Source organism: Branchiostoma lanceolatum, chromosome 10, assembly GCF_035083965.1.
Source record: "Branchiostoma lanceolatum isolate klBraLanc5 chromosome 10, klBraLanc5.hap2, whole genome shotgun sequence".
NCBI lineage: Eukaryota > Metazoa > Chordata > Leptocardii > Amphioxiformes > Branchiostomatidae > Branchiostoma > Branchiostoma lanceolatum.
Genome location: NC_089731.1, coordinates 18554276 through 18569986, shown reverse-complemented (window position 1 = coordinate 18569986; position 15711 = coordinate 18554276). Strand labels below are relative to the sequence as shown.

General features: G+C 39.6%; 1 protein-coding gene across 1 annotated transcript in view; it reads right to left on the bottom strand.

Annotated features, from left to right (window-relative positions):
- Positions 1 to 297: 297 nt before the first annotated feature.
- LOC136443661 (glutamate receptor ionotropic, kainate 2-like) overlaps positions 298 to 15711 on the bottom strand; it is a 40558-nt gene continuing 25144 nt past the window's right edge. The window contains exons 11-17 of the mRNA XM_066440982.1: positions 14262 to 14465; positions 13038 to 13255; positions 12076 to 12211; positions 6945 to 7074; positions 5838 to 6266; positions 4720 to 4874; positions 298 to 2104 (exon numbers count right to left, since the gene is read on the bottom strand). Of these exons, the coding sequence (XP_066297079.1) occupies positions 1748 to 2104; positions 4720 to 4874; positions 5838 to 6266; positions 6945 to 7074; positions 12076 to 12211; positions 13038 to 13255; positions 14262 to 14465 (1629 nt within the window). The 3' untranslated portion in view covers positions 298 to 1747. The remainder of the gene's footprint in view (positions 2105 to 4719; positions 4875 to 5837; positions 6267 to 6944; positions 7075 to 12075; positions 12212 to 13037; positions 13256 to 14261; positions 14466 to 15711) is intronic.

Below are 15711 nucleotides of genomic sequence, written 5' to 3'. Positions count from 1 at the left end.
TCAAATGGTTGTAATAGATACGAAAAAAGAAAAATGCCTAAGACTGCAATTCTAAACGCAACTGCTGCGGATTTGTCAGATTTCGAATGCAATTTAGAAACAACTACTTTTGGAGAAGAAGTAACTTTTATGTGTGTGATGTGCTTATATCCATGTTTATTTGCACTCATCAAGCAGATGTTCAACTCTGGCTGGTTTTTGGTATGTTTTAGGATTTTGTTTTGTCGGGCTCTCTATTTTAGTTTTCTTTATGTCGCCAAGCCAGGTTCAGCCGGAGCTGATCCTCTGCTTGGAGAGTAGTATGTCAGTGTCAGAATCAAAATCAATAGATCAAAGTTTATTGGCCAACGATTGTAGAACATACAATGAATGGAAAGCCTTTTAAAACTATACTAATCAACATTTCCAGAGGTTGAATTTCTCTCCATAGAAAACTAAAGAATACGCTACGCCAAAAATAGTTACTCAAGCAACTGGATAAAATTTTGAAAATTTTGAAAATTTTGTCCACTTGCTTGAGTAACTATTTTTGGCGTATCTTACTACGTGGATGTCTAACCTTCATCAACGTATAAAGAATACGCTAACTTTTCAATAAAGAAAACTGTTTAGTAGTTACGATGTACAAATCAGGCGTAGCCAAAAACATGTCTACCCTGGCCTTCCTTATGCGTTGTTACTTCACCCCTAATACTAAATGTATATTTTGACTCGCTATTGTAACGCCTCCTACTGATGCTTACAAGAAATGCAGGTAACTACTCACTGTGCAGTATGTTAATAAGCACTCCTTCGATGTACATAGCTTTATTTCAAATCCAGTTCTGTGCTGCACAAACCGGAATCAAAGAAAAACTAGCTCTTTGTATTCAGAGTCATCTATGCTGTACAGATTACGCTGACAAGATCATAATTTCATATCGATCCAATAAGTCAATAGGGATATCAATCTTGCCATTGTTTTACCCGACATAGCTGGACTAACAACTAGACTACTATAAAGAAAGGAAATCTGGGTAATATAGGGGTTAGTATGTGATCATATCGTTCTGTGAAATCCTTGGCACTTTGTAAACTGCTGTTTCGTTTAGTTTGACTTTTAGATGTGGTGTTCTACCGTGCACTAATGCAGCCTTCGTACCTATCTGGATACTTCATTCAGCAGCAATTGGCTGTTGGTCAAATATACATGTAGTTTTACTGTAAACCGCATGGTGGCCTTTTTCACTACGCCTACACATTACCTAGACCTATTTCTGGTTCTCAGTCCTCATTGTAGCATTCGTCCAGAAAGATGTCAAGAAAGATATCAATTACTGTTTATTATTGAAGCTTACGGATATCACGATATTTCAAGATTTTGAAATTTCTTACATTGCCTACGGGAGGTCTTCGAGAGTGTTGAAGATTTAAACTCTGATGGCAGAAGAAACTTTCTGAAAAGCTCGACAGTGCTGGATGTTTGGTCATCGATACACCCTGCCCGAGCGACTCAACTCAACAGGACGGACAACGACACTGTACTGATGGTACTATAAGCATCTTTAGTGGGGTACCCACTATAGCCGTTTGCAAAGTGCTTTCTGTACAACATACTGTACAGATAGAAACCCAATACTCTGTCGTCTCGGAGTCCATACGCTGTCCGCATTTAGTCATCGCCCCCTCTATAGGACATCGTAGACGTAGATTTTATTCCGATGTTCGATTGACCATGAATTTGAAGAATGTGAACGATGAACAGCGTTCAGAAGACGTCATCTTTTTCACAGGAGTCGGTTGTTATTTGTTCGGGGGGTTCCTCTATTGAACTCTCGTAAGTCGCTCTCGACCTGCGTAGCGATGGTCTGATGTTTTGCTGGCTGTACAAGTCGATGCACGGGTCCTCTGTTCTTACGACACCCGAGGTTCTGTTCAGAGTACCGTTACTGAGAAGGCTGCTGAGGGTGATCTCCTTTTGAATTCCCGGTTTGTCGTAAATGATCGTTTCGGTAGGGCGGTCCTTTCGGCGGCAGCAGTATTTCCAGGGGTACCAGTTCTCGCGAATGTCGTGGGCCATCCGTCCCATTCTGTTTCGCAGAGCTTCGCAGAAAGAGCGAGGTCTCTGTGGAAATAAGTAGAGCGAAATTACTTTCATGAAATAACTTCCCGAAAGGCTTGCCGTTGAGACCCAGGAGATGATAGAGCCGACACTGGTGATCAAGTTATTAAAGAATTTTTATTTCCGGACGCTCTTATGTTGAGAAAAATCATCGGATTCTATCAATGATTGGCATCTTTTACTCGCTCACTACTGGCAATACCGGGTGATACATCTAAGGGGCTTTGTGTGCCATTTATTGGAATAGATAAAAGAAACCATCTCCATACAAATCTAATTCCTTACTTATTAAGTGAGCAATAAATACATGATTAAGAATATGTCAACATAATATATTATAGAATGAACGTTGGAAATGGTCATCCTCTATATAATAAAGAGAGAACTTATATTGCTGACGCAACAAAAATGCAAAGACTTTTGTTAAGTCAACTATAAACTACAAAATAGAAATACAAAATAGATTTTACATCCGTAACATCATGGTACAGCCAGGTAAGGCTAATTATAAGTTTCCAGTAAAATTGCAACCATTCCTATATCGCCCGCAGTGCATTATTCTAAGCACGTTATCTACGTTATGTAAAGCTCATTAAGTTATTAAACGTCAATTAATTGCCCATTACATTCAATTTGTCCCCAAATCACGCACTGTTATGTAACACCTAGATCCCGTCTTGGTTACAAATGATTGACTGAAGTTGGTGGTGACATTATTTTCTTCTTCTTTTTTAAAACTTTCTACCCTCCCCTTGCGAATACCTACGATCGTACGATCGCGAACCGAGGGCATTTTTGGGGTAGCCGTGCATGTGTGGTACAAAATTAAATGTCTTGTTTAGAATTCTTGCTGGAAAATTCTACAACATCAAAACCGTACGTTGCCTACGGTGAATATGACTGCGCTGTTATGTTATTTGTTACTAATGATTTTTAAAAATCTTCCTATCCTCCAACATGAAAATACTGCGGAAAAACAGAAGACTTCCACTGTGTGTGTGGTCTGTTGACGTCTCAGTCTGAATTGGCGTTCTGATCTATGTTACAATTACGATGATTTAGTTTCCAACGGATTAAAGAAAGAGTACAACGTTTTTAAAACGTCCACTGCTTTTAGTATCTAACTTGTAGATTCCCTCGCTATCAGTTACCCAGCCCCTTCAACCGGGACATTCAAGAGACATGGAAAATGAATATTGCTAGGACAACGAAAAAATCATATCTTTAGCCAGCTGTACTTCCTTGGTTTAGTAGCAAAGAAAAGGACTACATTCTGTAATGTATATTCAAACCCACGTCCTCTGGCTACAAATCAGTGTTCCGAGATAGCGGAAAACAACTTAATAAGTAAACTAAATTGTGTCAACAATCAGCGGGTGGCGCCAAGTGAGGAATGTTTTCGACAAGATGTCTTTCTTCGATAATGGCTTGTCACAAGAATGTGGTATTTCCAATCCCCAGGTAAGTGTTTCTTACTGTAATAACAAATGGTGGCATCAAAATGGCGGATTTGGCTTCTAGAACTGATCTGTGTTGTACTATTGAATGGGTTCTTTGACTTCCGTCTGTCTGTTGTTATGAAGTCTGGAACATTCTTTACCGTTAGAAAAAGCCACGGCCGGTTATAGCGTAAGACGCTAGTAGTCTATATTTTACGTTTGCTGACACAAAACGGGATTTTCGTAGAATAGTCGATTTTATTATGTAAGAGAGACGTCGACGTGCCAGATAACTGCCAAAGTCGGCATTCAGACTGTCCAGATTAAAGGTCCGTTTATCGCAGGAAAGTTGGTTCTGCAATCGATGAAAACACAGCTCACGGATATGATGAGTTAAATGTAAGACCAATATCACGACTGATGAAAACAAAATTACGCCCAATCTAGACGTCAATCATGTTCAAAGGTAGGCCCTGATTGGACCTCATCAACTGAAAGAGGAGAAAATATCTTTGGGTTTCTCCAAAACCATTTTAGAAAGGCATATTAGATTCCCGACCTTAATCGATACAGATTTCCATCGCGCAATCACGACAGACAAGCTCGCAATATCCTCAAAAGAACACTTCAATTTCCTGCGATTTTGCACTAAATACCATTTGATCCCAAGCAAACGTAGTTTTCCTTGACCCCTGGAGCAATGTTTGTCAGACTTCACGTGGAGGGGTATGCTATCTTAAGATTTTGTTAAGGTCATGTCAGGACGAGCAAGAGGCTTCCTTAAGCGGGTATCTTACTAGACTTGCGGGACGTTGTAGACCTTGCTGCAACCAAATCTTTTTACGCGTGTGTGTTACTATGGTCACAATTTCAAAAAGGTGCCCAGCTTGTGGGAACGTAAATATGATATAAAAGATAGCAAAAGGCACAAAACGTAAAACAATTAGGCCTAACCATATATTGTGTATTTTCTTGATACGCATTTTTTATTCTTCATTTTCGCAAACAGCCCGGTCGGGCTGTTTTTTTCACTTTTGGGATTGCCCCTGTCGTGCCACCGAGGGACATCTTATGGTTACCGTTTTTTGAGGCGCTCGGCCGGGCCCCCGGATCTTTTTAACTGGAGGTTAAATTCAACATCATTCCATTCGAAAATATTGAATATTGATTGATACTCACCTCTGGTTTGTGAGGATGAACGTCCTTGTGTGCTGCCACGCACCACTCAATAGCGACAACAATACACCCGAACATCACCCCTCCGAACAGACAGTAGAACACGCCAGCCATGGACTTGAAGTCTAGCGTGTTTCCAGCAGCGGTGGTGACCGCTCCTATAGAAAATGGGCGATGATAATATGGTAACATGTTGTATTATGCAAGGGTTACATTTTCGAACCGGTGCCCGACCGGTCTATTTGCATGAACGAAAAGTATGATACAGTTACGACAACAAACAAACAAAACGTAAAAAACAACTAGTCATTAGCATACGGACAATAAAAGTTACTCACCCAACTGGATAGATTTGTGCAACGTTCAGACCCTTGAACATCAACTACAGTGACTGGAGTACGATTTGAAGCTTATCTGGTTTTAAAAAACCCAGCTAAGAATTGATATGTAGATGAGTATAATTTGTGCATATTTCTTGATATATGTACTTTTATTTCTAGTTCCCACAAAGAGGCGGGCCGGGCCCCAGCTAGGATAGGTGGCCCTAGCATTAACAGGCGTGGTAGCTTTACAACTCTTGCAATATGCTATTAGCTTCGAACATGGCCCAATAGTTATGCAAATTCAGTTGACAATGGTAAGGGATGCCTTTAGTTAGATGTACAAGTGAACTGCAACGCTAGGACACAAATGATTGTGAACAAAAACATTTGACACAGTGATACCGAGATCCTTTTTTCCAAAGAAAACGTCAAATTATAATGTATGATGCTGCACAACCTTTATGGTGACGACGATTAACTGCAATCATGCTTTTACAACCACATCAACCCAAGTTCACATGTATCATTATCTAGAAATACAACACCAAGTCAGGTACATGGAGCATATACCGTTCGTTGTACACCACTTTGATACCTTACTCAGCGCTTTGGGACCGCATCTATAAGCAGCGACACCTATAGCAGCAGTGCAATGTGAACAATTCAGAATTGCCATTAGGAAAGTGACAGACGGTCATCAAACCGTCAATGGAATAAAAAAACAGGTTGTATACAAATAGTCTTTTTATCCAGTCACTTACCCACCTGATGAATTGAAACTATTCACGGAAAACTCACCGGAACTTTGATGCTTGCACGGCCCATCGTACCACTTCCGTTTCAGTTTGTCGATTTCTCCGGACTTCCTGAGCTTCATGATCTCCAAGGAGAACCTCTCTGTGTAGAGTGACTGCATGGGGAGGCCGAACCCGTACCCTATCTTCCCAAACAGTCTCCCCACAGTCATGATCTCACACGGCTCTTGTTCTGCTTCATAGTCCAGAACTGCCGAGTCCCAAATAAAGGCGTAGTCGTCGTTGGGGTCATGAACCCTTTGGATTCCTTCTTCGGACGTCTCAACAAAGGTGTTCCGTGACGTCATGAAGTCGAACATCCGCGCGAAGTGCTCGATCTTTGAAAACTCGAAAAAGGACTCTGGTTGGCTGTTGCTCACCGTGCCGTATGGTATTTTCTTCTGATTGGCCAGATCCTCAACTGAATTGATACCTGAGGAGAAACAGATCCTATATCACTGCATGGAATTTAATCTTTTAAGCAGACCTTAATTAACGCATGCTTAAAGGTATTGATTCGTGCAGTGTATTTCATTGTAGACTAAATGCATTGTAAATGTCTAAGAATAGAATGTTGCAAATACATACTCCGGGGTCAAGGGCACGTACATGTACATAGATATGAGAATGATAGATGCGATGCTATTCACAACTACTTTCCATGTTATACTTCGAGTCAAGTCAAGTAAAGTCAAAGCCTTTATTCTGAAGTATTCACACTGAGGAAGAGTGGAATATGGGCAGATATGAATTATGTAAATACGGACCTCATTTGCATAAATGATGCCAAACTTCCACAGTGGTAAATGATGGAATTTTCATTCTTTAGGCATTTGGATGTTAAGTAGATGTGGACGTTATTAGACATATATCATGCAAATGACGGCTGCATTTATACCATTTGCGAAGAAAGGCTAAAATTACTTTAATATTTGAACATAATGTGTTCTTTGGTTAGAGAATATTATCAACTGACATAATTCATGCAACTAAGGGCATTATTTTCATTGTCAGTGAAAAAAAGTTATGATACATCACTCGAAATGGTTCACAGCATTTTGAGAAGGTATATAATGAGGTCGTTGAATTCTTGTTTGAGTAGTGTCCTTACCACTGCTCATGCGCGCTACAGTGAGGAAGGCCGCCAGGTTAGCTGTGTAGGTGGCTATGATGACAGTGACTGCCATCCACCACAAGCCTCCTACTATCCGCCCGGATACGGACCGTGGTGCAACCTCCGTCTGAAAACAAAAGATTTACAGTCATCTAGAATACCATTAGTTTAACAAATAAGATTATCAACATCTTCCAAACCACTGGGAGGCTTATACAGATACAGATCTTGTTGCAACCTCCGTCTGAAACGAAAAGTTTTACAGAGTCACCTGAAAGATCACTAGTTTTACACATTAGATTAACATATTCCAAACCACTAGACCACCTAAGAGTCATTTGATTAATTGCCTTACCTACCTTGCCTGCTTTGTAAGCTTAAACCATGGAAGCAAATCACGTCAAAGCGGGAAATCTCAGCATCCCTATGTGTTATTACGCAGAAAGATAAGTCCTAGGCTAAATTGAGAATTTCGCTTTGTTTGTTCTGCATCATGATGTGATTAACGCGATGATAATCTCTATAAATGCTGCGCAATCAGACAGCGAGACATTCTAAAGCCCCCGTCACAAATAAGAAATTCAGCTCGGCCGACGTGTTGGCGAGCTTCAAATGTGCATTTTCGACGCGGGCTTCGGGTGATTTTTAGAAAAAAAGTTGATCCAAATATTGGCTTTTACAAGTTTAGTCGATACTGACTTCGTCCATGTCCAAAAGATGGTACCATCTCATGGTTTTTTTTTAGTTTTTAGTGTACGATTGACGCCGGTCGACGCTCGGGCGATTTTGAAATTCGGCGAGCTTCGGGCGATCTACAAAGTCGGCCGACGCTCGCATGAATTGTGACGCCGGCTTTAAGGACTACGTGTAGACGAGCTTTGATGTTTGAAGAACTACTTGTTGGACAAAAATGGTGGCCACAATCCCTTCATCTTCTCGCAAAACATTGACCGTAACTTGTTGCTTTTGAATCCGTCATCGTCTAGTTGAGATAAGATAATATTGAGTGGTTCATCCTAAACCAAGGTTCACCGCTCAAGAGTATTGCATCATGCATACTTTACAGACTGAGGGTTTAGGTCAGGTGATCTGAGGTGACACTTCACGTAAAAACTCTTGAGACAATGCATAAAAATTGGTCAGCCACCGCTTAATCAATTCCCATCTGATTACACACCAGTTGTGAATTACGTATTCTTTGCCCTTTGGTAGAAAGCCACTGCGAATCATCTTTCACAGGTAATCTAAATCTTCGGAAATTCCAATGAATCTTGTTAAATCACAAAGACATCTATATTTTTATCGGAACTTCTTTCCTTACATCTTCTAACCTCATCGATTAAAGCTTCAGTGGTGATGATGTCATCCATCAAGGAGGACACTGTTGACCAATAGGAATGCTAATTTGATGTCTCCCAATGACTTTCTGACCAATACAATGACTGAAATAGGTTGAAACTTTAATCCTTTTAGTGGAAGGTACTAAACAGTGGCAAGTATTTAGAAACTGCCGATGGTAAAAAAAATTACATAAATGGGTATTTTTACAGATGGAAATGGGTATGTTTAAAAATGTTTAACTGTGACTGAAATAGGTTGAAACGTTAATCCTTTTAGTTGAACGTACTAAATAGTGACAAGTATTTAGAAACTGCAGATGGTGAAAAATGGGTATTTGGTTATATAAATGGGTATTTCTACAGATGAAAATCGGTTTGATTATGGATATTTAACTGTGTGGTTTGAAGGAGGGTCCAGAATAGTTTAGCTAACAGTTAAAGGGATTTTTACGGTTGTTTTGTTTGATTTATCGAGAATACGCCTGTGTTTTCGGCCGGAGGGACTAGTCCCTTTAAATGGTGATTCTTATCTTTATCGCCGACGAGTATTCCAAAAGAGTGCGTTCCGTCCTCTCAGATGTTAACAATCATAGCCCGCGGCCGCTCGATCAATAACGAAACCATTACTGCCACAGCCGAGCCAATTTTTCACCGGCATAACCTGACCCGAGAACTCTGCAAATTCTATCCCGTACCCTGTGGCAAGGGTCACTACCGAGATTGACTAAAACATCAAAGACCCCACAACGTAATAACCTTCCAAATGGCAAATATTATTCTTGGATTATTGAAGGCTAGGCTATTATCCAAGACGCGCACCTACCTTAACCTTGAACGTTGGCGACATTTGGAGTCACCTAAAGGATCGTGTACTTCAGTGAGCTGTACCAAAGCTGGTGATGTCATGGCGTTGATATTGCTATAATCCGGCCAAATCCTTGACATTAAATTGTTGTATGGTGACGTGTCTCGTGCGTAAGGGTAAGGTTGTAGCCTGTAGAATTTTACAACGACTATGTCCGATGTAAGCAACTTCCTTTCCTGACATAACTCGTCCAGATAGAGTCATAACGTTCTGACAGCTTCTTCTAGAGCGTGGCGACCAACTCCACAACTGATTTAGCGCAATCACTTTTGTTTCCTGTCATAATTCGTATTTTCCTAGAACAATCGTAGTGTGGTATTTTCCTACAACCATCGTAGTGTGCTATTTTCCTAGAACAATCGTAGTGTGTTATTTTCCTAGAACTATCGTAATGTGGAATTTGTTATCACCGAGTACAACAAGATACAAGATAGCTTTATTGGATGTCGCAGTGTTGCCACTGAATTAAAACCTATGTACATTCATAAAAGACCTTTACGACAGTATAGTAGGAGCATCTTTGCTTGATAGCTAGATAAGCAAAAACTTGGTGTGACTGGTCGTTCAGTGTAAAGCAAATATGACTATAATGCATTTGACTAAATACATTTTCTTTCACTAGAAGAAATTCAAAACGTGTATATTCATAACTATTCGAACACATTATCATTGAAATGCGGATATTACAGTATTCAGAACGTAGAGCATAGTGACCTTGGACTTTTTCCAGTGTATCGGCATGAATAATTGGATTAATGAAACATTTTCTTTTACTAAAGAGAAATATAAAACGTGTCTATTCATAATTATGAGAACACATTGTCTTTACGGACATTGCGGAATGCAGAGCGTAGGGCAAAGTGACCTTGAACCTTTTCCAGTTACACGTGTATTAGCATAACTAATCGAACCGATAATTCATTCTCTATCAGGGAGAGATTTTTAAACGTATCTATCAATAATTATGAGAGCACATTGTATTTGCAATGCTGACATTAAAGTATTGAGAACGTAGAGCATAGTTACCTTGAATTTTTTTCCAGTTTCACGCGTATTGGCATGACTAATCGAATCGGTGATATATATTGATGTAACTGAGCCATGGATAAATAAAAACTTGTGTATCTAAGGTAATTATAGGAAAATGATGACTATGCATAACTCACCAAATCGACGGCTTGATATATAGATGTATCATACAGCTTGTAAAGATTGATATTTTACGGACTTATTATTATCTATGATAATCATAACAGGTATCAAATGGCTGAAATTCAGAAATTCATCCAACATGGGAACAGCATTCTACCAACCTAGAGGCTCGCAGTGTCTTTTATTGTTACATTTGTTTGTGCTTCATATAACATGAATATCAAAACAGTTATTATGATGCTGCCACTTCAGGAAATAACACTTTCATCAATAATATTCCGCTTGTAAGTTTTATATCCTCTAACAATGACGTCACCCTAAATTCAGTTTTGGACACAATACTGGCAATAGCAATGTTATAGAATTCCATAGACGAAGCTCACCTTCACCCATTTATCTTATTATTTATCAAATAGCTTCGTTTAGTTTTAGACACAATAGTGACAATGTCAAATTGCTTCTTTCCGTTTATGACACAATACTGACGATAAGAAATAGCTTCGTTCAGTTTCAGACGATATGCTGACAATATCAAATGACTTCGTTTAGTTTTAGACACAATACCGACAATATCAAATAACTTTGTTCAGTTTTAGACACAATACTGACAAAATCAAATGGCATCGTTCAGTTTTAGACACAATACTGGCAAAAGCAAAATGGCTTCGTTCTGTTTTAGACACTCTATGTATGATAGGAGTTTTTTTTACAATTAGATGCGGCATTCGATTCTTAAGAGACAACGTACAAGTTCAGCCCCTAACAATTTATTTTCCGTGCAAAACGTGAGAAGACTTCTTTCAAGAAATAAAGACGACTGCTGTGGAGGTACAGGTAATAGTCAAGTACAGCCGCTGAGGCAAATGATAGATAACCACTACACTGCCACGGTGTGAGCTGTGGGATCAAACTGCAAGCCCTTCCAATTGGTCCAAAACCGTCGGGATCAGCTTAGAGATGGACCGGGATTGACCTCCACAGGCCACGAGATTGGACGGACGTTTATAATGGCGAAAATTGTCAAAGATGACCTTGTTCTCTTCAGCGAACTAGGGACTTACCAGCAGTTATCTAACGCAATTGCGCTTCCTTCTTACAAAACGCTGTTTTGGGACATAACGCCTCTCTGGTGGCTGCGATGATATTCCACCAAAGCTGGAAAAATGTGATTGGTATGTTTTATCTACTTTCAAGGACACCTGTTTGGATTTTGACAAGCGTTATATTTGTTGTTGTTAAATTTTCTTATATGGTCAAAGACCTTCATGACGCTTTGTGCTGGTTTGTTCTGGTTCAAACCACTTGATCGTTGAATCATATGTTATGCTACTGTCAATCGATTCAATACTGATTGTTAAATTACATCATCAAATTTTTCAAATAATGGCGACACCCCAATTCATAGATATCTCGTATTTTATAGAATGATAGATTAAAGTTTATTGCACAGCAATATGGTATTTTCTGCTAGATAACAACAACCGTTCAACCTGTTATACAAAGTACTAGCATGTGGTTCCGGATTACAATGTACTTGTATGATATTGGTGGAATTTCTAACGTTTCGGCATCTTCTTACTTATTGCTGTATAGATATTGTAATCGTTACAGGTTGTCACATGGCACTATGCATTTTAGTTTGCTATAAGAGAGAAATCTTTGTATGTAAGATTATAGACATGTATATAGTACATTTCGCATTTTCTGGATATTTCGCATATTTGAGAGATCGCTCAATTTGTTTTGTTGATTATCACTTATTCTAACTAACCTGTTGCATCCAGGAGGAGAAGGCGAACCAGAATGAGTTCCACAGGTTCAGGTTGTTACTCAGCTCCTCCTGTGACGTATCTTGTGGGTCGGTCCTTTGGGCATGCGCACCGTAATGTCCGTAGGGACTGAAAGTGCTGTTGGGATATCAGGAATAGTGTAATGTGATTATCAATCTTCATAGATCCTCTTTAGATATTCAATTCCATTCCAAAACATTGGCAAACACTAATGGAACTCACACTGACACACACACGCACACACATGCATGTACATTACATAGACACGCGTACACCCACACTTGCACACACGCACGCAAGTTGCATTACACACAAAGACACACACGAAAGGGTTTCTGCAAATCGGATGAAACCTACTGAAATAACACGATCTAACATTTGGTATCAACATTCGAGAGGATTGAAAAATACTTCTGTTCATAATGACTGTGATAAGACTTTGATATGGTCTAATTAAACTTAGAAGATGTTCAATGAGCATTCGCTCTTGGCACTGGCTATAGCACTATTCCGCAAGGCTAAATACGATGATGCCTATGGAATCGTTGAAGCGACCTAAATATTTAAGACATGCAGGGCGTCCCTGATGAAGAAGAAGATCCCTGTGTAATTGCGAAATCCATCAATGTCTGCCCAATAAGGCAGTTCTGAGAGCTCGCGAAAGGCAAGTTCTCACTCACTGTCATATGAGTAGTTTTACATTCCCCCCCGTACCCTACAAGTTGGCATACTGTAACTTACCGTAGTCCATTATATACTAATTCTAAATGAAATATGAATCATAAAATCTTAAGACCGAACATATTATAACACCAGTTAGCATTCGCTACTTGAATTATGATATTTCAGTAATTGGAAAGCATACTTTCCTGAAGAAAAACTCACCATTTACGTTTGCTTTAAGGTGTGCTTAAATATTGGATTTCGTATATTGCAATCATACCTGCAAAACCAGACCCCAAAAGACACGACGATCATAGACAAAACAAAAGCTATCCAAAGGTCTGGGCTGAAAGGGTCAAGAAAGGCGAAGAGGTTCTTCTTCGGGTCCTTGCTCCTCATGAGTATGGACATGCCGAGGTCCAGGTAGGGTTGGGTGAAGGAGATTACTTGGAGACGCTCATAGCTGATGGTCAGAGTTGCTGCTGCCAGGTCAGCTTTCTGTGCAATAAAAATTTATTTTCATTCAAGTTTAGAAGACAATACAGACGTACTGGTGGCGCACTCAAGTTGACAAACTTTTATAAGGGCCGTGTCTAAAACTAAACATATATACAAAAGACATAAGAGTGAAAAACATAAGCTTACAAAATCGTAACAATATGTGGTGACCATGCTTATAACAAAATGTGATGAACTTAATAAATGTGAAAGAGCATATGGTACAGTATATCACAAAGTTGTTGGAGGCACAAGTCCTATCCCTTAACCCAATGGCGCGAAAAATTTCATTGAACACAGTAAACCTTAAAAAAATATTTGGCATTCGAAAGTCATTTTACGTTTCATTAGAAATAAAGTGTGCTTATGATATGAACAGTCGTTCTTATTAATGTTTGCAAACAAAATAGAAACTTTGTTGATATTGAGGACGAGAGTTCACGTGACCAGTGTGACCTTTGACGCCTAGGTCACGCGGTTACTTTCAGAGCAGAAGAAAATGGCGGAAGCCGTCTGAAGGCTTCTCACCACAGCTCCTTTTAACCATGCATACGTTACAGTTTGATTCTCTACGTTCTCAAATTTAAAAATGGGTCACACTTGCAAATTATGGCACGTTCACTAATACTGATACTGCAGCAATACGTGTCAGGCAAATTTCTGGATGTAACTAAACATTTAGCTTTGTCTTTGACAAAGCCCCAAACGTCAGCCAAATCCGTAACGTCATAAAAGCGCACAAAATCGCCTGTCAGCAATTTCATAAAACACGCCACACATGAAGTAAAGAATCTTATCGACTACAGCGTACAACATCGGAGATGATACGTCGTTACCAGAGAGCGTACATTATGTGCATCATGATGATGGGTTCCCTGTGCAGATCAATGTGTAATGTATGCTTCCAAAGGTCCTATATGACATGGCATAGATACAGCGAATCGAATTACCTTTCGGTGTCGTACATCATTATACATGCCATAATTTGCCGCACCATCATACTCACCGCATCGAGTAGTTCTCGCACAAGTCCATTCCACTCTCCCGTTATGGGATCTTGCGAACCGAATTTGGAATCTGGCACCAGATAGATTTTGTATTGGAAGTTGAGAGACTTCTGCAGCTCGTTGAGTAGATCGATGCACATGCCTTCAAACCTGTCATTTCCCGTCAGGTTTGGATCGCTTCTGATCATGATAAAAGGTCGCTCCTGTGATAATGAGACAATACATGTATATAGTTCTGAATGGAGTTTAAACTGTAAACACCAACACATTAAATTTTCGACTGATCAGCTACAGTCTTTGTCAAGGAGTGAACCATCCACTGCTTCTGTGACGTCACGTTATGCAGATAAGACACGTTGATATCTCAGCAGAGACGGGGGGCCGCCATAGACTTTCTGCAACATATGATCCACTGCTCACCGAGTCACGTGTCTTATCTGCATAACGCGACGTCACAGAACAGTGGATTGTTCACTCCTTGACAAAGACTGTAGCTGATCAGTCGAAAATTTGGGCAAGTCCAATTTATTGTGTTGGCGTTTACAGTTTAAACTCCATTCATAATGACTTCTAACAACACAGATGAACTTGCAAGTGAACATGTATATTGCTGTTTGATATATACACAAATGATATATTTTAGTCAAGTTGCTATGATCGATTTCTTTTGTAAAATATAACGTTGGCAATAGATCTTCGTCAATAGATTGAGAGCTAAACTTTTTCCAGTCTGAATTATATCTTGACATGGCAAAGTAACGAGACGCAATGGGAATAAATCATCTAGCTTTAAACTTTTATCAAAGTAAACGAGATGTGCAATCACATAGTTGCAGCGTTGAAGTTCACCAAATAGGTTTGCTTAATCCTGGAGTAGCGAAGTTGCACACCAAGCATGTAATATACCTCTTTCTCTTGAGAGAGTGCCAAAATTGCAAATTCCAAAGAATCACGTATAACGTATCCATCACACAACTTGCACACATCAACCCACCTCACTGGTTGCTTACTCAATTCACTTCGCCTTACCACCTGCATATGGCTATTAACAAACGTCATATGCTTTATACGTGCAGACTTGGTGCAGTCTGTTTATAATATTTGTTTTACCAATTTTTGATTCGCTACATTTGGAACACTGCAATGTTCGAATATACTTGATATTTTGATGTTTAGTTTGCCACTGCACTGGAAGGCCGGATGGATTGCAATAGCGATAACGTCGTTGGTGATTAATTAAGGGAAAATGTAGATCTGACTCTAAATAGATTTTATCGCATCACATAAAGTGTAATAGCATAGTATAACAAAATTTTATAACGTCATTTGATCCTGAAGGACGGTTGAATGGGGAATTGTAAATGTACGGTTGAGTAATTTTCTAACATATGAAGTTCCTTACCATTCAGGTCAGGGTCGTGTCTGCCAAAATTCGTTCATTAGTTCGTT